This window comes from Gobio gobio, assembly GCF_949357685.1.
Source record: "Gobio gobio genome assembly, chromosome: 8".
NCBI lineage: Eukaryota > Metazoa > Chordata > Actinopteri > Cypriniformes > Gobionidae > Gobio > Gobio gobio.
The window spans coordinates 19,132,814-19,159,437 of record NC_137114.1 but is presented as its reverse complement, the minus strand read 5'-3'; the positions used below and the strand labels follow the sequence as shown (position 1 = coordinate 19,159,437).

The 26,624-nt window shown below is 41.0% G+C and overlaps 1 protein-coding gene across 3 annotated transcripts in view; it reads left to right on the top strand.

Annotated features, from left to right (window-relative positions):
• Positions 1–20,223, top strand: part of robo2 (roundabout, axon guidance receptor, homolog 2) — a 236,605-nt gene extending 216,382 nt beyond the window's left edge. For all 3 annotated transcript variants that reach the window (XM_079823626.1, XM_079823625.1, XM_079823624.1), the window contains 8 exons: positions 5,752–5,911; positions 7,397–7,660; positions 9,002–9,210; positions 13,992–14,177; positions 14,764–14,922; positions 15,261–15,515; positions 16,750–16,941; positions 18,585–20,223. In XM_079823626.1, coding sequence (XP_079679752.1) covers positions 5,752–5,911; positions 7,397–7,660; positions 9,002–9,210; positions 13,992–14,177; positions 14,764–14,922; positions 15,261–15,515; positions 16,750–16,941; positions 18,585–18,586 — 1,427 coding nt within the window. In that variant the 3' untranslated portion in view covers positions 18,587–20,223. The remainder of the gene's footprint in view (positions 1–5,751; positions 5,912–7,396; positions 7,661–9,001; positions 9,211–13,991; positions 14,178–14,763; positions 14,923–15,260; positions 15,516–16,749; positions 16,942–18,584) is intronic.
• The last annotated feature ends 6,401 nt before the right edge of the window (positions 20,224–26,624 follow it).

Below are 26,624 nucleotides of genomic sequence, written 5' to 3'. Positions count from 1 at the left end.
CCCTCCTCCACTGTGATAGTAGAAAGTGACAGTGATGAGCTCTATGTTTTACCCAAAGTTGAACATTTGTTTTCAGCTCTCAGCAGTGTGTGTGTGTGTGTGTGTGTGTGTGTGTGTGTGTGTGTGTGTGTGTGTGTGTGTGTGTGTGTGTGTGTGTGTGTGTGTGTGTGTGTGTGTGTGTGTGTGTGTGTGTGTGTGTGTGTGTGTGTGTGTGTGTGTGTGTGTGTGTGTGTGTGTGTGTGTGTGTGTGTGTGTGTGTGTGTGTGTGTGTGTGTGTGTGTGTGTGTGTGTGTGTGTGTGTGTGTGTGTGTGTGTGTGTGTGTGTGTGTGTGTGTGTGTGTGTGTGTGTGTGTGTGTGTGTGTGTGTGTGTGTGTGTGTGTGTGTGTGTGTGTGTGTGTGTGTGTGTGTGTGTGTGTGTGTGTGTGTGTGTGAAATAGACACCCGGGCACATTGTCATGTTGCTGCTGTATTTAAATAAACGGCACTCCTATTGGAAACCAATTGAAAAAGTATGCTGGCCTTACAAATTGCTTTGGGGAACACACTGCCGTAAAAGTTTTAAGAATTTAACTTTCACACTTTGATTCCTCACAGCACTTTTCACATGTGAAAGGGAAATTGTCTTTTACCTCTGTTTGACATGTTGCACATGCTGTCATTTCAGCAATGCATCTTTTGACGTTGTAATTAACCTTGTGGTAACAATGTCAATGCGTTTATGATAAAAGCATAGGTTAGTTTTGCTATTGGTAATTGTTGCAGTGTAAAAGAAGCCACTCAGAAATGCACACACACACTCTTGAGAGGGTTGATTTGAGCGAATTCCTCCCATTAATGGTTACAAGCTACAATAAAATTCATGTACTGAAAATTACAATGTCATTTATAGGACACAGAGACTGCCCCCATCCTCTCGTCTCGTTGTCCATGTGGCTCTCTTTCTCCTCTCTAATCAAGTTTCATGCCAGTGCTTTAACTGTGCAGTAACCCTACACAGCCTCAGACATTAGATGGGAAGCTCTCCAAGCATCTGGCTCAAGTGTTTCATGGACTACAATTAGGACTCCAAGGGTAGATTTAGGTCAAACATCTCAACCTCTTCAGGCGAGGATTGTTTGGAAGATAGAGATCATGACCAAATCGAATCAATCTGATCTTGTTTAACCCCTGCGTAGCATTTTAAGGCTGTAATGATATAATGTGATACTGCATGTGTGCTATATATCTAACGACCTGATTAACATGAAAACTTGTATTTCATTACTCACAATTCAGACAATTTATACAGATCATGCATTTGGAAATTATCATTTAAAAGTTAGTAAAAACGTTTAATTAAACATTTCTTAAGCCATAACTCCAGTGTCACATGATCTTTCAGAAATCATTCTAATATCCTGATCTGCTGCTCAAAAAAACATTTTGCTGCATAATATTTAAAAATTACATTATTTTGATTCTGCAACCATATAAAGGTCTTTAATGTCACTTTTGATCAATTTAATGTTAGCAACAAAAAATAATAAATCTATCAAATAGTACAGTATTAAAAGCATTAAGTATTAATACAAGTGTTAAAATTGACCCCAAACTTTTGAACAGTAGTGTACAAGTTCAAGATTATACTGTATGTTGCATCATTGTTAAGACGGTATCACATAGGAGGAAAATAAAAAGAAAATCACTTTGAGCAATTGGCAGAGAGAATAAATTGGAAATATGCATGGTTAAAGGGGAAAAAAAGCTGGGCGAATAAGCAAGGGTCACATTTGCATTTCCAAAGATTACGCTTGATTGTTTCCAAGCAAACATATGTACTTCATTTGTTTGCTGCGGGTCATTTTGGCCTACTATCCCAAATAATTCTGAAATATTTGGACTTTCAATATTGATTCCAGTGAATTGCCATGTTTTCCACACGGAATCTGCAAATCTTTTCAGTGCTTGAGTTTCATTGTATATCCATTTATAGCAATTTTTTGCATCTAATGTTCTATTATACACTCACCTAAAGGATTATTAGGAACACCATACTAATACTGTGTTTGACCCCCTTTCGCCTTCAGAGCTGCCTTAATTCTACGTGGCATTGATTCAACAAGGTGCTGAAAGCATTCTTTAGAAATGTTGGCCCATATTGATAGGATAGCATCTTGCAGTTGATGGAGATTTGTGGTATGCACATCCAGGGCACGAAGCTCCCGTTCCACCACATCCCAAAGATGCTCTATTCGGTTGAGATCTGGTGACTGTGGGGGTCATTTTAGTACAGTGAACTCATTGTCATGTTCAAGAAACCAATTTGAAATGATTCGAGCTTTGTGACATGGTGCATTATCCTGCTGGAAGTAGCTATCAGAGGATGGGTACATGGTGGTCATAAAGGGATGGACATGGTCAGAAACAATGCTCAGGTAGGCTGTGGCATGTAAACAATACCCAATTGGCACTAAGGGGCCTAAAGTGTGCCAAGAAAACATCCCCCACACCATTACACCACCACCACCAGCCTGCACAGTGGTAACAAGGCATGATGGATCCATGTTCTCATTCTGTTTACGCCAAATTCTGACTCTACCATCTGAATGTCTCAACAGAAATCGAGACTTATCAGACCAGGCAACATTTTTCCCGTCTTCAACTGTCCAATTTTGGTGAGCTTGTGCAAATTTTAGCCTCTTTTTCCTATTTGTAGTGGAGATGAGTGGTACCCGGTGGGGTCTTCTGCTGTTGTAGCCCATCCGCCTCAAGGTTGTGTGTGTTGTGGCTTCACAAATGCTTTGCTGCATACCTCGGTTGTAATGAGCGGTTATTTCAGTCAAAGTTGCTCTTCTATCAGCTTGAATCAGTCGGCCCATTCTCCTCTGACCTCTAGCATCAACAAGGCATTTTCGCCCACAGGACTGCCGCATACTGGATGTTTTTCCCTTTTCACACCATTCTTTGTAAACCCTAGAAATGGTTGTGCGTGAAAATCCCAGTAACTGAGCAGATTGTGAAATACTCAGACCGGCCCGTCTGGCACCAACAACCATGCTACGCTCAAAATTGCTTAAATCACCTTTCTTTCCCATTCTGACATTCAGTTTGGAGTTCAGGAGATTGTCTTGACCAGGACTACACCCCTAAATGCATTGAAGCAACTGCCATGTGAATGGTTGATTAGATAATTGCATTAATGAGAAATTGAACAGGTGTTCCTTTAGGTGAGTGTAGATGTCAAGGCAGGTTTTTAATGAATTTAAAGGTGTTTAAAAACAATAAAACATGTTTCACCCATTCAGAGGGTATGTTTGCTGTTTTGTGCATGTGTATTGAGAGCCCAAATTTACAGCCTTCCTTAGTGAAAACTTTCTTGTCTAATCAAAAACACATGCACTTTCCTGTAATAGAAAGCCATAAAGTCTTTGTACTGCTCCATTAAATGCACATTATTTTCAAATACTGTTATTACTCCTTTTTCCCACCATAGCATACAATTAGATCATAATTCATTGTACAAGACAGAACAGATCTGAGTTGAGCAAGCTCTCATTGATGCGTTAAAGGTGTGGAACTTCAATTTACGAAAAACAAGAGTTCCTTCGCCTCTGATAGGGCCTGATTTGGCCTAGTTCAGAAAGCGACCACGTGGTTTGTCAGTCGAGCCACTGCCGCCCCACAGCACCCTTCCTGTCTGTTTCCCTCACATTTCTTACATTGGTAATTTCAGGAGCTGGCCCGACTCCTCAGCAGAGACTCGTTTACATTATTGATGCCCTCTACTCAAACAGAGAAAGAAGGAGAGAGAGAGGAAGTGAGGGAGTGATTGAGTAATCACGCCATCTCTCCATTTATTGTCCGATGCCACGCGTCACCCAGAGGAACGATTAGGAAACCCAATTACTTCCCCCCACTCCAGCCACTTCAGCCTCTTCTGCCTCTAGCCTGTTGTTATTTTTTTATTACTAGCATGCTTTATTCATCTTCGTTTGACACTTCCATCCCTCTGCAAGACTCCTAATGCCTCCCGCTCTCCCTCGCCCGCCGGAACAATAGCGCACCGTCAGCGAGAAGTTCCGGCGAAGAGAACGCTCTCTAATAGGCCGGCTGCCGAGAGTATCATAAACGTCAGCCTCCGTATGACAAATCTGCCCTAAACTGTGCATAGCTACAGTACTCATCCTATAGCTTTCTCGTTCTTTCTCACTCGTTTTTGCCTTTCTTAAAGGAACAGTGCACCCTGAAATGAACATTTCAAAGGACTACACAATAAATGTGAACTGAAAATACTCATATTCATATTGCTCCATATGTGTGCGGAACACACATTTATTCAATAACAATCTCTTATTTTAGTATTATTTAAATATAGTTTAAAAAGATTTAAAAGAACGATTCTTATTGCATCAAGGAGAACTAGTTATTTATTGTCAGTACATAAATTTGGGGCAAACTAATCTTAAAGTACTATGAAATCGTAAAGTACTAGTCACAGGGACCACTTTTATTTAGCTTCAGCCTCAAGACTTTAATTCAACTCATTGACCAGCGCAAATCTTCAAATGTCTTTGTTCCACAGAAGAAGGAAAGTCGTATGGTTTTGGAACAACATGATCATTTTCATTTTTGGGTGGAATATTCCGTTAGGATCCAGGAAAGATAGTCTTTTCATAGCCCTTGAATGTGATTCAACATGGCTTTTATAAAGAGTTTTTTAGACTTAATGTATAGCCCTGTCAAAGTCCTGGCATCATATTAAATAACATGATGTTTGAAGCCACAGGGTTGCCTGAATCGGAACATTTTGAGGCGGCAGGGACGATTAGAGGCCATTGGCAGACAGAGGCAGATGATGACAGATAGGATCCCATACAGTATAAGTGCTGCCAGTGAAGGCCCCCCCGTTTGCATTTGGCCGTAAGTCTGACTCCATCAGCCTCAGCTATTTTATGCCTGGCTTGAAACACGGGAGGATCTGGCAACACGCGCCAAAGCACTGGTCACGTCGAGTTTGCCAGCGGCGGCATTAATAATTTACTGTAATGAATCCCGCCGCCTCTTCATGTACTCTGCGGAGGACACGCATATACATCACTTCCTTGTCCCAAATGTCTTCATCTGGCATTGATGGCCGTTACATTTAGATGGTTTTGTTAATTAGATTGTGACAGAACGGTGATTAATTACTATCCTACGTACTGCTTCTTGGGCAAGTTTGTGATTTGCCAAATCTTTTGTCCTGGGAGATTGTGTCAAATTGAAGTACAACAGCCTTTTTCTCTCCATCTTTCACACATTTCTGTTTCTTTCCCAGTAGTTTCTTTTCTTAGCATAAATAAAATGAAGTGCATACTTCATAGAATGGAACTAGAGTTGCAAACAAAGATATTCCAGCAAGTTGCATGAATGGCAATCGTGGTAAAAGGAAGGTCAGAGGTTTTTTCATTAATTTATTTTTTGAGTATTCAGTAAATGCCGCAAACTGTTTCTTTCACCACGCAGCCTTGAGATTGCTTTTATGGCTGTGTTGGCTCAGAACATTTTAAATGCATTTGTGTACAGAGGAGAAGTTGTACATGCAAAACTACAAGCAATTGCATTTGACAGTGGCATTGCAAGAGCCTTCACTTAGTATAGTATTTCAAGCCACACCATGTAGGGAATAAATCTGTGTTCTTTCTAGGGTGAAAACTTGGAAACTGGCAAATCGTGTGACACCATTCTGTGTACAAGCTCTAACTAATATCCCGTAACGTTTGCTGTTGTAGGTGGGAAAGGTGGAAAGAAGAAGAAGACCAAAGCAAACGCCAAGCCCACCAAGATGAATGGCTCCAACTGGGCTAATGTTCCACTGCCTCCCCCTCCTATCCACCCTCTTCCAGGCACAGAGATGGACCACTATGCCTCAGAGCACCATGATGGAGGAGGGTAAGGTCCTGAGTTGCTTATTCAGCTCTACTTAGTATAAGTAATAGTGACAATCCATACTGCAAATTCAATGGTCACATCTATAATATCTAGAGATGATGATCCATGTAATTAAAGGAATAGTTCACCCAAAAATGAAAATTACCCCATGATTTACTCACGTGTACATCATATTCTTCTTTCAGACGAACACAATCAGAGTTTTATTAAACAATCTCCTGGCTCTTCCAAGCATTATAATGGCAGTAAATGGCAGCTCAAAATTTGAAGCCCAAAAACCATTAACCATCCATTATAAAAGTAATCAACATGGCTCCAGGGGGTTAATAAAAGTCTTCTGAAGCGAATCAATGGGTTTGGGAAAGAAAAATATCCATATTTAACATGTTATAAAGTAAAACATCTTCCAAAAGACCACCTTCCGTATTCCCCCGGAGCCGTGTGGAGTACTTTTATAATGGGTGGATGCACTTTTATGGGCTTCAAATTTTGGGCTGCCATTATAAATCTTGGAAGAGCCAGGACATATTTTAATGTAACTCTGATTAAATTTGTCTGAAAGAAGAATGTCATATACACCTAGGATGGCTTGAGGGTGAGTAAATTATGGGATCATTTTCATTTTTGGGTGAACTATCCCTTTAAGCATTGAATTTTTCACAATGTGCATGGGAAATTGTTCAAAGCCTCGTTCTTGCTAGCTAATACCGTCATCTGTAAATCTGCTAATGGTATTTATTTATTCCTTAGAGAGTTAATCAAGCTGCTAGCACTAAATGATTTATTTGTTTTCCATTATAAATAGATGGGAGGTTTCTGCCAATGTGCGATAATCTTAAAACCTTGTTTGACAAACTGTTCACGCTCAGCAACTTTTAATATACTTTCGCCACTGACGACACTCCACTCTGGTCTGACATTCGCGTCGGCCCATCTGTACAGTTAAAAAGAAAACATGAAGGTGGGGATACAAATTAAATATCCTTCTCGAGAGGTGTGCTTGCCTTTCAACCCTGTTAATTTCCATCTCGGAGAGTCATCCAGCTTAATAGGCTCTCTGGCAAATGAGTAGTCTTCTACGCTGTAAATCTCGCCACTGTCTTTAATGGCTTCAGATTAAAACTGTTATGTCCTACGGGATGTGCACTGACAAATTCCTCTAATGAATGTTGGCTTTATGACATGTATATTTCAGCATGTATAAGCACAGTTCTGGGAAATAAAAAACAAAGTTGTTCTGCTAGATCAGCCTGTATTAAAGAACAAGTAAAGCTGGGAAAATCCCTCTAGATTTTTTGCATTTAACCCAATTTAAACACCATTACCACTATGTTGTTAAACCTGAGACTCACTATAATCATATCTGTTGGCTAGACTGACATAAAAAAAACTAAAAAAAGTCATGCCTAGCGCACAAGTGGTAGTGGGGTGCCACAGGGACTTGTCTGCGGTCCATTTTCATTTTGTTTCTGTGTTTTGTTCCAGATATGATAGTGATGGTTGGGGTCCGCCATTGCCAGTGCAGACGTACCTCCATCAGGGTTTAGAGGATGAGCTGGAGGAAGAGGAAGAGCGGGTGCCCACTCCTCCCATAAGGGGCGTGGCCTCCTCCCCTGCAGCAGTTTCCTTTGGCAAACAGTCCACAGCCACACTGAGCCCATCCCCACGTGAAGAAATACAGCCCATGCTCCAAGCCCACCTAGATGAGCTAACCCGCGCTTACCAGTTGGACATGGCTAAACAGGCTTGGTAAGATCTGAGTTAAAGGTGAATTTTTGTACTGCTAGAGCAGAGATGCCCAAAGTAGTATCCGGTGGCATTTTTTTATTTTTTGACGTAGATAAGTGAATTTGTTGCATTCAGCCCGCATCCTTTTTTTGGTGGAGATACACATACATAGATAGCATTTGTTACCCACACACACTTTCAATACAATTTAAACGGCCCCACATTATATTAGGTGGCCTTAACTACTACTTACATCAAAAAATAAGTACAATGTACTTACTGTGTTCATATTGTATTGCAAAACACCTTTGCTGATATTGAGGTGGGATACGGGTAAAGTTAGGGACAGGTGTGGTGGTATGGGTAAGTTTAAGGGTAGGTTTAGGTGTTAGGCAAGGGTCAACAGTGTAATTACAACTGTAACTACAGAAATTAATTACAGTTGTAATTACATGCAGGTATTTTTAAAAATGTAAGTACAATGTAAAAACATGTATGTACACAATAATTGCAATGTATCAAATGATTAATTTAAATGTAGTACATAGTAGTTAAGGCCACCTTATATAAAGTGGGTCCATTTAAACTGAATTAAAATGTTTTTATTGCACTGCATTTGTTAGCGGTTTTCAATAAAAGCAAGAAATTGAATGGAAAAAAATGTGAATGGAGCTGAATTAAATATGAAAACAATTCGTAGTCGTCCACCACAGACTGTGTAAAGCATTCTTATAAAGCCCCCAATGCTAAACCCATGCTTCAACCTGTCTTTCCGAGAGAAACCGACTTCCGCTTATTAACAGTCGGCACTGTGAGGGAACGGCCTCCACTTGTCAGGAGGAAGATGTCATGTTACCGCCATAATGAGTATGTTGCTCATAGTGCGTTTTTGACGACTGAGAAGAGCCCATAATTATATCCAAATCCTTGCACAGACCGCATCAAAGCAGCAGCAGCACTGCACAAACACACACGATACACACACATATATATATATAGATACACAGTGGGGCTGTCATCGAACATAGCTGTCTAGTGGGTGACAGCCAGAGCAAAGACATGCCTGTGGTGGTTGCCATTGTATCCTCTTCATGCTGCAATTAGTAGGTCATTGTGTTAGCATGCAAACCGTGGCACTGCTGAATTAGCCGAATTGTCCCGATTCATCGGAGAGATGACAAGGAATGTTCTAGGAATACCACATTTCGCCTGACAGACAGCACACCCCACGCATTTCTCTTTTGTCTGGGCTTGTCGCTCATTGACACCCTTTGTCTCCAGCTGACAACCCTTGAAGCTCTTGCTTGGTTATGCAAAAAAGCATGGTATGTTCATGTTTGACTTCTTTGGAATCCTCCGCAGGCACATGCAGGGTGGGCCTTACCCACCCCAGGCCCCCGCGCCGCCCGTGGGCTACATCTCCAGCACCCTAGTGTCCGATATCGAGACAGACCTCCCTGATGAAGACGACGATGATGAGGAGGACGAAGGCTACGAGATGTCGCCGCCAATTAGGGGCATCGAACACACACCAGGCTCCAGCATGGACAACTTGGACAGCTCTGTTACGGGTAAGCGTACATTATTGTGCACTTTTGTGATTAACTTTTCATTTCTATGAACTTTTCCTGTGAAAGAACATGAAGAATTTCTTCAAAAAGAGGACAAAGCCCTTATCTAAACCTTTAAACAGTGTTCAGTTTGGTGCACAGTTAGATGTCCAGTGCAGATTGCGTTCTTTCACTGCATTAACTCTAAGCACTGCAGGGGTGGCCATTTCAGTTGCTCATTATCCCATCCGTTGTCCTCCTAATCTGGGATTTCTATCTCTCTTAAATCATTTCAGGACTCAGTTTGAACCCAGCATGGACAGCAGAGAATTTTTTTTTATTAAAAAAGTTAATTAAAATGCAGTTTATTTGGTCAGAGACACCAAGCGATAAGATCTACTCGCATATCAAATTACAATTCAACAGCACGTGCACGTGAAGATAAGACAATAAAACAGAGGTACTGATCTCTAATCTAAAAGCAGCAGATTTCAGTCCAGCGGGCACTTTGAGATTGTGCTGCTGATGTTTTACATGGGAAGCAGTCATGGTTTATTGTGTGCCACATGTGGTGGGTTTGTTTGTACTAGCATGGTAAAATACTATGTTTTGCTCTGCTTGTCTGTAAATAGTTGCATTGGTTTGTCATTATGCTCATGTGTGTGGCTGAGTGCGTGTTTATTTTCCCCTCACCTGAAAATGGCCGCATTGAAATCCTGTTTGTTCAGGCATTTGGGGATAAACTCGAATTAGCATAATGAGGATTGATAGACTAAAAAAAGGGGGGAGTAACGAAACTTAAGAAAATGAAACAAATGATTTTACTCAATCGCAGCCCTCGTTGCTTCCATTTTCCCATGAAGATTTGGAATAAATCTCACGTTCCTGGCTCCATTTCCCCATTGAAGACAGGAGGCACCATTTCCGTTTTACAACTTATTGAAAGGATTTTATGGGCCGTCTGTCATAACGGACACGTGAAGGGTATGACATTGCGTGGTTAGGAACTAAAAGCCCTCTGTTCTCTAATTTACCACAGGAATGAGGCAAAATGGGACAGTGGTGCTACCCTAATCAGGCCGAGATGTATACATTATCATTGCACTTGACATGGGTGCAGAGAGATGGATGGATGGATGGATGGTTGGTTTATTGGTTGGTTGAGAGTTGGACTGGAACTGTGAGGTGCATTTTTCTCCAGAATGATGAAGAATTGGTCGTCTGGAGTGAGATATCTGTTGAAACACAAAGCAAGTGCTGTTCGGTGGTGGCTGTGTCCTCCTGTAACACTCTCGACAGCTTCCTTTCACTGCTTTCTTCCACCAGCGTCCTTAGTTTTTGCCCACAGGAGAACCAAAATGACACTAAACCAGTGCCGGGTTACTGCCAGACCCAGGGGAAGAGATTTGTCCTTCCTAAAGAGAATGAAACCGTTTTAACAACCCTTTCCGTTGGGCAGCTTAGTTAAGGAGGAATAAAGATCACAGGAACATATTTTTCTTTATTGTGCTTGATTATTCATTGCATGCACAACCCTCGGTGAGTTTGTGAAATAGTGAGGGTGTTTTATAGGAGTTGTAATGTGAGCAGTGAGCTCACTGTCCTGCTCCACCCTGCTCCCATAAACCCTTGCACCGACGGCAGATCGCGAGGTCACGTGTCCTGAGGCGGGCGTCTCCGCCTACTCGTCAAGGGGAATGATTACGACGCTTAATGATATGCAGATGAGGGCTCGGGGCAGTGTAAATCAGCTTTAGTGGCAGCAGGGTGTTGGATGAGTTTTACAGTCCTGCGTATCTCCATTTAGCTGAGCTGTGAATATTAACCGTGGATTATCGGAACAGAAAGACGGTCTGACTGTCAAAAATAGCTTTTATTGAATCCATAAAATGTTCAAAAACCATGTCAGATTTTTCTATTAGCTCCATATTTATAGTAGCTACAGTATTGAAGCTTCAAACGTTTGCCGCTTGTGACTGCCAACTTCAAATTAGCAACAATTTGTGGGAAGTTCTCTTCATGGTACGCCACGCTGTATAAAAACATTTGGGTTTGCGAACGTGATCCAGAATTTACTTTGGCCAGAGAATGGTTATTGTTTTGCAGCTGCCAAAATTGTTATATGGCGAAGAGTGAAAGCTTGGTATTTTCGGGGATCTGTTTTAGGTGGCTGGTTGTTAGAGAGGATGTCGTCTCTGGAGGAGGCAGGAGGCGCTGAGGCGTAGTGCAGGTATTCTGCAGGAGCCGTCCCTTCTGATGTAGAGCTCTGTACCTGCCTCTGTCTCTGCCAGCACATTCAATTCATTATATGCAGTCTTGCTTTGCTGAGAGACAGTCTCGAGGGACTCAACTTTTTTTTTTTAGCAAAACAAAGCCGTATGCAGTTTCTGAGGAAATTCAAAGGAAGAGACTGCCAGGAAGAGTTTTCTTTCTTTTTTTTCCCCTCTCTTTTTGGTCTGCATCCTATTATTTTCTCTTTTAGACAAGAGAAACACAAAATGTATGTTGGTGCTTTGATAATCGTTGTTATAATTGCAGGTATTATAGTTTTTATAGTTTTATATGCTAGTAACAAGCAATATTTACTTTACATTATTAATGCAGTGTTATATATTTATAATATTAATGATAATTATAATATATTTTATTTGCAGGTATTATGGCGTTATATGCTAGCAACAAGCATTATTTACATTTTCAGTGAAAAAATTTTTAATCTAATAAACTATATTATAGTGGTAATAGTATTAAATAGATTTTAAAGCTAAACAAACTTGTTTTGAAAGCACTACAGTATTTGTAGCGTCACCAAGACCTACAAATCTGTCACCGAGACCTAATCAGCTCAATGTTAAATCTTGAGACATACTTGAAACTATAAAAATATTACCCAGGCAACACCAGTAACCCTCTTAACTTTACTCTCGGATCATTAAACAATAGTCGCGCCATCTCACATCAGCTTCCCCGAGGATGTTTGTGCCGGGTTGCCATCAATCAAAAAAATCCATGCCATAAATCTGACAAGTGCCAAAGAAGAAGAACAGCACGTAGCCGTGTGGTTGCTTTGATCATGCTGCGTGTTTCTGTGTGAGGTATCAGCTGCTTCACCTCAGGCCACGTGCAGGTGCGTGCGTTCCTTCCCATCAGCGCAATCAAAAGGAAGTGAGGTGGTGATGTGTAGTCAGGGGGCTGGTGTGAGTTTATATGCAGGATAAGTTACTCAAGAAAAACAAAATCCAGATAAACTCGGATTAGTGAACCAAAAACAATATTTAAAAAAAGGACTTCAATAATATGAAATGCCATAGTCTTTATTCTACATTGTTTTCTTTTGTTTCGTGTGCCTTGGTGTTTTACTTCTCTTTTTTTTTGGCTGTTTTCTGTAATCTACCCTACTCAGCCATTTTGTTTTGGTTATTAGCTTCATAACACTGACTACCTAATAATTATGAAGGTGGCTGGCTTGTCTCTTGTCAAACATAACTCACCTGTGCTATACCACATCTTAATTCAAATGAGAGGATAATCATTCCCAAAGCCGCATTATACAGTATTAAGGCCCTTTCACACCAGGCGCGTTACGAAAAAACAAAGCGGAAAAACAAATATTTTGTGTGCGAATAGTTCGCGTCAAAACCATTCACATCACCTGTGACGCGAGTTTGCGACATCTGTGACGTTTCAGAGCTCCAGCATTCAAAAACATTCGTGCCGACAGCTGAGAAAACATGGACACTTCATCATCCAGTGAAGACAAGCTTTTTATTTTATTTAAAAGACCGAAAAAAGGAGAGTCGGAAGGGGAGTATGCTAATCTTGTACAGGAGCTAAAACTGTATCAAGGCTGGTTCCGCACTTACTTCAATTGTCCGTGGGACAATTTGTGGAGCTCGAGAGAGACCGTAGCACCGCATCTGACAAGACAAACACACACTTCAGGAACCAATCGATTCGGAGCAGCTGTTTCCAGCTATGTTTCCAGTTGAGTAACAATGTAAACATTTAAGTGCCACAGTCGTACTGACAGAAACACATTCACTTTCCGTAGTCGCGGACACAATTAGGTTTGAAAAAAATCAACAAGTTTTAACTCAAAAGGTTTTCTGTAGCTTTCCTGTAGCTCAAACAGTAGAGCATGGCGCTAGCAACGCCAAGGTCATGGGTTCGATTCCCAGGGAAAGCAAGAACTGACAAAATGTAAAATGTGTACCTTGAATGCAATGTAAGTCGCTTTGGATAAAAGCGTCTGCCAAATGCATAAATGTAAATGTAAATGTAAAAGGTGATGTTATCGCTGTCTGTACATTCAGTGGGCAAACAGCTGCATCTGTACACCTGTAAACACAATTACAGCTGTAATCTCATGAGAAATGCGATACCTGGCAAAGGTTAATGTTGATTGAATAGCTAATGACATCAACTGGACATTTCGTGACCTTTGTTTCCTTCTATGTGATTGGTTTAAGCCTTTTCTGTCGTTGCGAGAGTAAAAAAAAATCGACATCGAAACGAAAAAAATAAACAGTTTTTTCGCCGCAGCACATTTGCGTTCAGTGTGAAAGCACTCGTTACACAAACAGCTGATAAAAAAATAAAACCATTGCGCGAATTATTTGCGCATCAAAATCGCGTCCAGTGTGAAAGGACCTTTATTCTGATTATAAATGTATTTTTCTATTCGCCCTCACAAAGGCATCAATAACTTATGCATCCAGTGTCAGTGTACACCCTGTTTTTCTGGAAAATAATAGACTCGAAAACCTGGTCAATCTAACGCCCATGCGGCCGCTCCCCTCCAGGCTCTATGGTGAACGGTTGGGGCTCGGCTTCAGAAGATGATGACAGAAACTTCTCCAGCAGGAGGTCTAGTGCCGGCAGCTCTTCTGACGGCTCACTCTTCACCCATTGCAGCTTTGCACGAGCCCTGGTGGCAGCCGCAGACAAGGCTGGTTACCGTCTGGACGGCACCAGCCTGAGCAAGAGAGGTCGGTTTGGAGGAAACAAAGGAATTCGAGTCTGGAAGTCTGGTGTTTGTTGACTGCAAAATGGCTCACTCTTAACAGAATGATGCTTCTATTCTGCTTTCTGATTTTACGCTGGTGAACTCTTGCTTTTTATCTGAAGGGTTTTTGAAAGCAGCATGGGGCAAATACTAACATCTTTATGGATTTGCTTGGTGGGTTTTGGCGACGGCTGTTTTCTCTTTGCAGGGTTTTGGTTCTATGCTTTCAGTTTACACTGCGAGTGAATGAATTAACTGGGAACAGGTCCGGCACTTACGTCTTCAGATTCTTTTATGATGTACTTCAGGTTCGACTTTGTGCCTCTTTCTGACACTATAATATTCTTGATTGTTTAGAACTTCTTCCACAGATTTTTAAGAACCCACTTCCACAGTCCTAAACCTTTTCTCCAACAGGCTGCGCAATAGAAATGAAATGTACTGATTGATTCTGCTGCTTCTGAATCAAACTAACAAGCTATCCTCCCTACTTCTGAGCAACATGTCTTGCTTTCTAGCATTTCAATAACATTATGGGCTAACCATGGTTCTTTCTTTGCTCCCTGCAGATAAAGGTCTACATCATAGACCTCGTCCCGCTAGCCCATTTTCCACAGATGGAAGTACGGTGGGCACACATAGCCTTGGTCACCAGCGGGCGCCGAGGCCCACCCGTAAACACAAAGGCCCTGGCACTGCCCCGCACCGCCGCGATGCCAGCGCTGATGGTAAACCTTTATGGATCTTTGTATTATAAGTCCAGTTTTAAATGAACATATAATACAAAGCCTGCTTTACACTAGATAACAGATATCTCTTGCATGCTTTATTGAATTAATGTGGTAGTCAACATTGGTTAAAGGAGACAGATGTAAGCAAATGCATTTAGCAATAGCAAATATCCAAGCCATTAAAATCATTCATCAAATAGAATGAAATCAATATTACCCTTTTGAGCCCGTTTATGTAGATACAAAAGACACCTACTGTCAAATTATGATAAATGCAGAATGTACATACATTGAAATGCTCTGAATTCACATGGCCCATTTTGCTTCCATCCCAGATCTGCCTCCACCACCAGAGCCTCCACCCTGCCAGAATGCTCGCGTCCAGGGGGCGAGGAACATGCCCAACCCCTCTGACCGCAAGGCTTCCTCCTTAGAGAGGCAACCCATGATGGGCCTGGATGAGATGAAGAGTTCCTTGGACCGGCAGGCCCGAACCTCACTGGAGCGCCACCGACAAGCCCAGGACAGACTGGGATCCATAGAGAGAGCAGAGGAGAGCAGAAGAGGGCAGAAAAACGGCCCTGTTTCAGGTAAGACGGTGGACAGTTTACCTTGAATGTATGACAGAGCCCTGTTGATAGTTCTTTAATGGAGACATTAAGGAGAAACCACACTAGAATCAGTGTTAGTTAGTGGATGCTGGTTCCAGGCAGAGGATACTAGTTAGGCTGACTTGTCCATGCTCGGCCAACATCCGTCACATCCAAGAATCTAAACTAGCACAATCATGCGCTTCACCAGTTAATCCAATCCTGCTCCTGGAGGGCCAAGGTCCTGCACAGTTGGGTTGGAGCTAAACTCTGCAGGAAGGAGCCTAGGCCAATACCAAACTAGTGCTAACCAATTTAAGTCCAAACTTGGTCTTCAGCACCAACATTCCTTGGTCAACCAGCTTGCCCAGAAAGACATTTTGGTCATCTAGCTTCCAAAATTTGAATAGTTCACCAACTAGACCAGCACCAAACTATCTCTAACCGGCCTGGACTTGGTCTTCAGCAGATTTAATGGGCATCAGAACTGCCCTCTTACTTCCTTTTAAATTACACAAAAAATGTAATATGTGTTTTGTGAAAGAACCCGATCTTACATGTCCACATGAGTTAAATCAGCCTGACACAGCAAACACGCTCTTAATTCAGCAGAGCAGGTCTGTAAAATATTATCTTGCTATCGTGGTCATCAGAGGCAGATGTTTGACAGCGCCAGCTGTGGACCCTTGGCATTCATTTACGGTCGCTGCTGTAAGGAGGCCAAGCTGGAGCAAACAGATTGCCTTGTCTCCCCCTCTTAGTGAGCTCTTCCATGGCCAACACTGGCCTTCTCCAGGAACCAGCAGACAGGAGGCACACTTAGCTGCACAGATGTACCCTAATCGTTCCAACCCTCATTTTTCACTGTATACACACACGCGCTGCAATGAAGCCGAGCTCCATCTGTGCCTGTCTGATCATTAGGATCCACCATTCTGGGTCTCCAGCCCAAACGAAGCATAAAGAACCAGGGTTGGATCTGGCTTGACACAAAGGGGGATGTGGGTTGGGCAACCCGTCTGGTTTGGTCTCATATGTCTTTATTTTCATCTTAAACTTTGGTGTGGAGATTCGTTTAGCCATCTGAACATATTGCTAATGAGTACAGTTTGGTCAAAGCTGGCAAGAGTTGGTCACCTCAGTATTAGTCAGAAAGAAACCAATCATGGACATATTCCAACCTGGAAAAAGCCAAATAAATAAATGTATGGTTTGAACATTTTTATGTTTTCAGAAGAGCCCATATTTCCATACAACAAACCGTCATTCCCATCCCCTGGGGGCCATAGCTCGTCTGGGACGGCCTCATCTAAAGGGTCAACGGGTCCTCGTAAAGGAGAAGGAACGAGGGGACAGCACCAGCGCTCCACAGAGCAGGGTGAAAGCAGCTACATGGGGACCAACGCGCAGTACTCTGGAGAGTTATGTGAGTCTGAATAGATTATGCTGGTACAGCTTCAATATCAAAGGTGCATGGAAGCATTATGGAGAAATTTAACAAGCAACACTCACTTGCTGACTGAAGAATTTAAACTATTTAAATGAATGCATTTTGCACAGTGGCCTTGAAGTGTGAAAGGAAAATTGAATACATGTGAAAGCAGGGTAAAAATTTAACATTATTTGAAATGAGTTTGTATTTAAAGGAAGTGTGCAGAAACCTTGATGGTTTAAAAGTTACTTAAACTCGCAACTCTGACTTTGTCACTCAATTCTGACTTTACATCTCGCAACTCTGACTTTATATCACTCAATTCTAACTTTATATCACTCAATTCTGACTTTATATCACTCAATTCTAACTTTATATCACTCAACTCTGACTTTATATCTCACAATTCTGACTTTATATCTCACAATTCTGACTTTATATCACGCAATTCTGACTTAAAGGGTTAGTTCACCCAAAAATGAAAATTCTGTCATTAATTACTTACCCTCATGTCGTTCGACACCCGTAAGACCTCCGTTCGTCTTCGGAACACAAATGAAGATATTTTAGTTGAAATCTGATGGCTCTGAAAGGCCTCCATTGGCACAATGCACGGTTCACTCTCAAGACACTTAAAAGGTACTAAAGACGTCGTTACAAAGTCCATCTCACTACAGTGGTTCTACAATAACTTTATGTATCGGCGAGCATAGTTTTTGTGCGCAAAAAAAACCTAAATAACGACTTATACAGTGATGACGATTTCAAAACAAGGCATCATGAAGCTTCGAAGCGTTATGAATCAGTGAATCGAATCAGCGGTTTGAATCGCCAAATTTCAGCAGTTTGGCGGTTTGATACACGATCCGAATCATGATTCGACTCACTGATTCATAACGCTTCGAAGCTTCATGAGGCCGTGTTTTGAAATCGTCATCACTATACAAGTCGTTATTTACGGTTTTTTGCGCACAAAAACTATTCTCGCCGATTCATAAAGTTATTGTAGAACCACTGTAGTGAGATGGACTTTGTAACGACGTCTTTAGTACCTTTTAAGGGTCTTGAGAGTGTACAGTGCATTGTGCCAATGGAGGCCTTTCAGAGCCATCAGATTTCAACTAAAATATCTTCATTTGTGTTCCGAAGACGAACGGAGGTCTTACGGGTGTCGAACGACATGAGGGTAAGTAATTAATGACAAAATTTTCATTTTTGGGTGAACTGACCCTTTATCTCGCAATTCTGACTTTATATCACTCAATTCTGACTTTATAACACGCAATTCTGACTTTATAACTCACAATTCTGACTTTATATCTCTCAATTCTGACTTTATAACACGCAATTCTGACTTTATAACTCGCAATTCTGACTTTATATCTCTCAATTCTGACTTTATCTCGCAATTCTGAATTTATATCTCGCAATTCTGACTTTATAACTCACAATTCTGACTTTATAACACGCAATTCTGACTTTATATCTCCGAATTCTGACTTTATATCACTGAATTCTGAATTTATATCTCGCAATTCTGACTTTATAACTCGCAATTCTGACTTTATAACTCACAATTCTGACTTTATAACTCGCAATTCTTTGTAACTTGCATTTTCACTTTGTATTACTTACAGAGTGAGCCTTTTTGATGGAAACTGAAGAATGCCTTTATCTGTTCTGGAAATGCCTCACCTGCTTGGTGCAATGGACTCGTGAAGCGTCGGAAGGAAGAAGGAGAAAAAAAAAGAAAAAAAATATGAAAAGGACAAACTGTAAATGTGATGTAAAGATGGACATGCAACCCACAAGTTCCGCAACATCCCTCACCTTCCTCCTTAAACTATTCATTCACAGAAAAAGAAAACGTTAGAGACGGAAAAAAAAAACAATGGAAGGCCTGAGATCCGAGTCACCCAGCTTTGGTGAACTTGCGGAAAGGAGATCGAGTTTCCTGTAAATATATTCCTGACATCGGAGATTGAAAATGACATTATTGTTATTGCATTGCTATGCAAGCCGAGTTCTGTTTCTGCGCTCTCCTCCCTCTTACGCTGTTGGTCGTTTGTACGATATGTGAATTGATGGGCTGTGGTGCCATAGAAATTATGTATGTTGTCATCCATCATTTGTTAATACTTCTCATGAATTAATTGTTGTCATTATAATAATTATTATAATTAATTATTTTCTTTTGCACTGCAATTTTGGTGATAAGCACAAAACCATGGCTCCTGCTGACATGAAGAATTGGAGGAAAAGAAATGTGAAGGGGAGTTTCTGTACTGTAACTAGAGATAAGAAAATATATAACCGTGTACAGAGATATATTAAAAGATGCCTGAGTCTATGCTGGCGGAAAGACGAAACGAGTTACGAACTCTCGGCAGTGGGGTTCCTGCGAGAGGAACCAGACGTTCTCCATGCTGGAAATAGTCCGAGATGGGTTCGGAAACTGTTTGCAGGGAAATTTATTTTAAGCGGTTCTCTTTTCAACACACCCAGCTACCCCGAGTAGTTAATACTACTCAAACTAGTCCAATTGGAACATATTTAGGCCAGATCTTTGAACTACACTGGACTACAGGTACCAACTTTGCCTCTTCCCTGGCTCACTGTTTGCCGCTTGCTTTTGTTTTGCATTTAGTATTGTGGCTGTTTAATTTAGTCCATCTGAGCATAGCAACATTAATAGACACCAACATGGCTAATGTTTGGAGGTGAATTGTTGTTTTTTTCAATTGCAAGATAATTGGCCTTTTTTATTTTTTGATCTCCACTCAAAATTTGATTACAAGCACTTGAAACGTGAGTAATTTAAAAGCCATATGAACAAGACTACAACGCCCCTGCCTTCCCGTAAGGCTTCTGCCTTACTCAAGAGAGGTCTTGTAGACGTTGCGATTCCGTGCTTGTCTTGAGATTCTGCGCAGATCACGAGTGGAGAATCAAGTCAGGTACCTTAATTTAGAAGTTTTTTTTTTTTTTTCTTGAGCACTTAATGTATCTTGTTTTTTTATATTTCTGACAATGTCCCAAAGCCTTGTTTTCAGGTTCTACTTCACCTATGCAGGGCACTGAATCACTAGGATCCATAAACAAATCCACATTCATTGGTATCTTGATTCAGATATCCGTCCTGTGGAAGTCTCAAAATGACTTTCTCGAGCTAAAGCCAATAACATTTTGCCTTTGCAAAAATACGGCAATATATCTCACAGGATCGCTAAGACACGATTTTTCCACGTCCTCTGTGTGTGCTGTAAAACGTCAATCAGAAAGAAAAAAAACCGTTTCCACTGTCTTCGGTCATTACGTACAGTACGTTTACCGAACAGCCCAGTTGGATGATGAAATTTTACATATATAAATATATTATAAAAACAAAATGTATAAAAGGCTGCTCAAAAAAGGATATTTTTTACTGTGGAATCTTCAGGAGTTACTGGTGAAATGACTGTTTTTCTTTCATTATTTACTTCCGTCTTCGTTTTGTACAACGTTACCGAGGAGAGCTCTCCCAGACCGGGCCGACGTCCCATCCACGTCTTTTTCTCCCGGAATTCACATCATTTCAATGCTAGTGTCCAGCAGTTTGGAATAATGAGGTGCGAACAAGTATCTCAGGTGATTTTACATCTATATCGGTGGTGTTGATGTGGGTGTGTATAAATGTATATATTCATATGCATCCTCACGTAAGAGAGTTCATTCCATGTTCGCTATTGAAACGTTTCTCCACCCCTTGTACCTGATGGATTGCTATGCTCTCTCTCTCTTCCTTTTTGGCCCTGTCGACAGTGGTTTTCCATCCCTTTCTCTTCCATCTGAAAACGTGCCGGTACACTAAATGTCCATAAGACAAAGATGTCACTTACAGAACATACCAAAATTAATATTGATATTTCTAATGTCTAATGCATTTTAGTGTCTTTTTTAATACTTGTTTCTTTAAACATCACAGTGTTGTTGTTTTTTTGTATTTATTAAGATAATAAAGGTATATTGTGAAAAATGCATAAAGGTTTGTGGCGTGTCTCTCCTCGATTTCCTGCATACTTGCTTCGTTTCACACCGAGGCTCTGTTTTCACGGGCTGAATCTGCTGAATTTAAGATGCTCAGATCATTTTTTATCATTTGTATGCGCAACCTCCTGCTGCTTTCTCAACAGAAAGGCAACAAAAGGATGATAAATACAGAAACGCCGACAAAAGTCATCAATCCTTTCCAGAGATGGCTCACATACTGTTTTTTAATGCCATGTGCTCTTAGTCTGTTCCCATTTCCGTCTGTACTTTAATAGCCTACATGCTTTTACAGAAATAAAGATTACTATAAAACCTTTTATATATTCTATATAGGGCCAGATAGATAGATAGATAGATAGATAGATAGATAGATAGATAGATAGATAGATAGATAGATAGATAGATAGATAGATAGATAGATGGATGGATGGATGGATGGATGGATGGATGGATGGATGGATGGATGGATGGATGGATGGATGGATGGATGGATGGATGGATGGATGGATGGATGGATGGATGGATGGATGGATGGATGGATGGATGGATGGATGGATGGATGGATGGATGGATGGATGGATGGATGGATGGATGGATGGATGGATGGATGGATGGATGGATGGATGGATGGATGGATGGATGGATGGATGGATGGATGGATGGATGGATGGATGGATGGATGGATGGATGGATGGATAGATAGATAGATAGATAGATAGATAGATAGATAGATAGATAGATAGATAGATAGATAGATAGATAGATAGATAGATAGATAGATAGATAGATAGATAGATAGATAGATAGATAGATAGATAGATAGATAGATAGATAGATAGATAGATAGATAGATAGATAGATAGATAGATAGATAGATAGATAGATAGATAGATAGATAGATAGATTCTATGAAGTCCCTCCTTCAGAAATACGTAACTGAGTTCTGATTGTGCCAGCGGTTCCCGTGTTGTGATTCGACAGCAGCTTAGGGCACGTTGCCCGGAAAGGTCACGCCTCTTACCATAACGGGGAGATGCATGCGCTCAAAGTACAGTGTCCCTGAAGGCCAAACAAAGCTGATTTGACTCCTGGGTGAAAATAACAGCGTCTCGACGACATGGCGACAAACACACTCTACAAACGCAACACTTCCTCTTCTTCACATGGGAGAGCAACAAGACCACACCCCCTTTTTTGCGTACTCTAGTGGGCGGAGGTTAGTCAACAAACTGTTGACTTCAGTAAGAACCAATGAGGTTCATTCTGGTGTTACACAGCACGTTTGAGCTTCAGTAAGAACCAATGAGGTTCATTCTCGTGTTGCAGCACGTTTGAGCTTCAGCAAGAACCAATGAGGTTCATTCTTGTGTTACACAACACGTTTGAGCTTCAGCAAGAACCAATGAGGTTCATTCTTGTGTTACACAACACGTTTGAGCTTCAGCAAGAACCAATGAGGTTCATTCTTGTGTTACACAACACGTTTGAGCTTCAGCAAGAACCAATGAGGTTCATTCTCGTGCGTCAATCAGGTTCGGTTGAGCTTCTTTTTATGTTCGCTGATCAATGTTTATATGTGAATAAAACACTAAATTCAATCTGTTCATCATATAAAGTGATCGAGTCACTTCAGAAAATTTGGACTAAACTGCTAATTTCATATGAATTTGTTTTATGAACTTTTTAAGTGTCAAAGTGGTAGCTGTCAATGGAGGGATAGAAAGCTCTCAGATTTCATCAAAAAGATCTTCTCTTGTGTTCCGAAGATGAATGAAAGTCTTACAGGTTTGGAAAGACATGAGGGTGAATAAATGATGACAGAATGTCCATTGTTGGGTGAACTAACCCTTTAAGTACTCAGATCAAAGGTCTGATGATCAAATGATGAAAAAAGATGAAAAAAGGACACATTGATCAGGCCAAATCCACTAAATTTTCTGTGTAACTCGTGCAAACGTGCAAATTCAGGTAACTAGACTTGTTTCAAATATGAGAACATGCTGTTCCCTGCATGGTAAAGCTGAAATCCAGGTGTCAAATAATCACATCATTACAGGAAGTCGGTAAAAACAGATTCAATTTATTGGTAATATTAAAGTAAATCCAAAAGTGCATTATCAAAGAATCCTCACCCTCATGCCATTCCAAACCCATATGAGTTTTTTTTCCATTTTGTATCACATAAAAGAGGTGTTTTTTTAGTAATTGAAATGACGAGGAGCAAACCAACGCTGTTTGGTGCCATATAATAGTAAATGATGACACTTTTTTTCACAAACTACTTGAACACAAAGATGGGAATGATGTTTTGACATTTTTACATTTCAAAGTGATTTTCTTTCACAGGTACTTCTTGGATTCAGAACAAAAAGGGACCAAAAAGAGAGAAAAAAGAACCTAAACCAACCTTTGTGTTCACTGATAAATGAGTGTTTTTGTGTTTATGCCATAACCCGGCTTGTGTTTTCATTTATTCTGACCCTTTGAGTAAACCACACACACACACTGCTGTAAAAGCCTGCAAGGCTGAAAAATAATGACTAGCCCTTTTGTTTTGCCAGCAAAGCAACTTTTCCTCTCTCTCCCAATTTCATGGCTTTTTCCTTCTCATTTTTCACCTGCTTCGCCTAAATGTATTTTCCCTTTTTTTCCCCATTTATTTTGGAAATGACTGCCTTCCACAGTTGCCATATTAACACCCTGTCTATGCCATTTTATCGCTGGTCCTCATGGTGATAAGATATGAACTCATTCTATTGGCTTTTGATTGTGTGTACGGAGCATGACGTTTGGTGTTTGATTTCATTGTGTTGGTTCTGCATTTGAACCCGCGACTGCAGCAGATAAATGCATGAGAGTGTTGCCATTTGTGCTTGTTGGAGAAGTGCTGGTATGTGGGTTAATTAAAGGAAACATCCTTAGCTGCTGTTGCTGTTTTTTTTTTTCTCCCTCTCTCTCTTTTTGTATTCTCTCTCACACACAGTAATGAGGAATGGAAGCAGAGAGGCCGGTGTATACCCGTACAGCACAATTCATCATTCATGTCATCCATACCAAAGCCAGCTGCTCGGAACAGACACAGAAAATTAGCATTTCACCCCCATCTCTTCTCTTTCGCTTTCTCTCACTCGCTTTGAGTCGCTCTTCTTCATCAACCCCCATTTTGTCACTTCCTCACTGTTAATGGTCCTCTCTTCTTATCATTTAACTGGGAAACTAATTCCTGTCTTTGATTACTGTCAACCGCGGCACAATGACCCATATCCGTCTGCTCTGGTTCTGCTGAAACTGCCGTTTCCCTGGATTGGATGTCAGGACAAAGTAATTATTCTGTTTTTAAACTTCTGGTTTGAGTTTCTTTCTTGGCTTGTCTTGCGATATGTTTACATTCACAGTTTAAGAAAGAGCAAAGTAATCAAAATAAATAGATATTAGGCCCGTTTCTGCAGACTGCCAGTGTTGATTTCACACTAGACTTCCGTTTATTTATGGTCATTATTAAAAGATGCGAACGCTGGAAAACAGAAATGCGAACTACAAATGTTGTCTTCCATGACGCAAAGTGTAAACTCAGACCTGCAACATTTGACCATAGACAAATGGACCTCTTGACTGAATTCATTGTTGCAAATTCTGAAGTACTGAATTTCTGCTGCGTATCAGAGCTGCAGGTCTACACAGAAAATAGAGATTTTTGGGATGAGCCAAAAAATATGACCCCCCCACCTTATATTCTGTTGTTCCTCCACATGCTGCCAAAAAAGCATTGACCTACCGAAGCATGGGCTCCACAAGAGTCCTAAAGGTATCCTGTGGTATCTGGCACCAAGATGTTCGCAGCAAATCCTGTAGGTTGCGAGGTGCAGCTGCCCTGGATCGAACTTGTTGGTCCAGCACATCCCACAGATTGGCTTGAGATCTGGGGAATTTGGAGGCCGGAGCAACACCTTGAACTTTTTCCTCAAACCATTCCTGAACAATGTGTGCAGTGTGGCAGAAAGAGGCCACTTCCACCAGGGAAAGCCATTGTCATGAAGGGGTGTACCTGCTCTGCAGCAATGTTTAGGTATAGGTGGCACATGTCAAAATTGTTACTTGTCAAGTGAATAGTCGGAATCAGGGTTTCCCAGCATAACATTGCCCAGAGCATCACACTCCCTTTACAAGCTTGTCATCATCCCTCAGTACATCCTGGTGCATCACTTCCCCAGATAAACGGCGCACACATAAACGACCGTCCACGTGATGTAAAAGAAAACATGACTCATTGGACCACTGATCAAAATCAGGACGTGCTTTAGAAGGTCAACTGTGCCGCACGTCCTGCGTTTGCGGAGTTAGATGTGTTCCTGGTTCAATATATTTTGTTGATCCTGGAACAATGTTCCGGTCCACAAATTTAGTCCTAACCACATCCCTACCCTTAATCCAACCCCTATACATAAGTTATCTCTAAAATCAGAGGGAAGCCCATTTAATCCCACCGGTCACAATAGTGACCACAAATAATGTTTTCATTTATAAAGCTCTAAAAAGGGTACTGACTGGTGTTTTGGTGCATTTCCTGCAAATATGGAAACAATAAAGGGTCTCAATTAAATATGCAGTGTCACATGGTTAGTGTATATTGTCACATGACCAGAGCAGTTTACTTCTTGTTTGCACCAGGAGAAGATGATGGCTGCTTCAAAGCTCCAAAACGAAAGGTTATAAAGTATGTTAACATAAAGGATGTGACAAACATTTTTGGTACACATTATCTTTAAGGTGTCTAGTATTAAAGGTGAACTATGTAGGATTTTTGCAGTAAAATATCCAGAAACCACCAGGCCAGTGTTATATATTTTGTTCAGTTGAGTACTTAGAATATCCCAAATGTTTTCAACTATTTGTAAATCGTGAGAAAATTGCTATTTTAACCAAGGAGCCGGGACGTGTGAGCTATGCGTGTGAGGGAGTCGCCTGTCGATTGCGTCATATCTGCGTCACCCTCGGTCTCCGGTTTTATTAAGTGAAACGCTTTACTCTCACTGCAGTGTGAACAAGTGTCATAGCAGCCGCCGAGCGAACGTCATAACTTCCTTTTCAACACACTCAGATATATTTAATACGATAAACAGAGTTCCGTTACCTCAAACTCATGACTGGAAAAGAGGAAGTTGCGCCGGCAACCGTGTCATAATAAAAGTCCCGCCAGCGACTATGCTATAATAACAGTCCCGCTCTTCAATCGCTCCTGCGGCCTTGCTCAGCTCCACAACACTCGGTCCTGCTCTGCTTCACTACAGTAATGTTAATAATCGCATCCATGAACATGATTTCTGCCTGAGTCCTATCCTGACTGTTTTCCACCGGCTGTGAGGTGAAGACCACATGTCCCGAGATTCTGCGCTCAAACGTGGCGTCATCAAACTACGCCTTTGTTTTGAACAGGCGACCTCTAGTGGACGGAAAAGTTACATAGTGTAGCTTTAATATAAGAATTCACAATTATTAATGTGGTCATAGAATGAGTAAACATGTTGATGACAACAATAGTGACCACTGGGATAATACAGTGCACTTAGGTAGGCTATAGCCTATATAATGACAATGAATTATCTCATTTAAATTGTTAGAAGTTTTCACTAAAATGTTGCAATGGCACA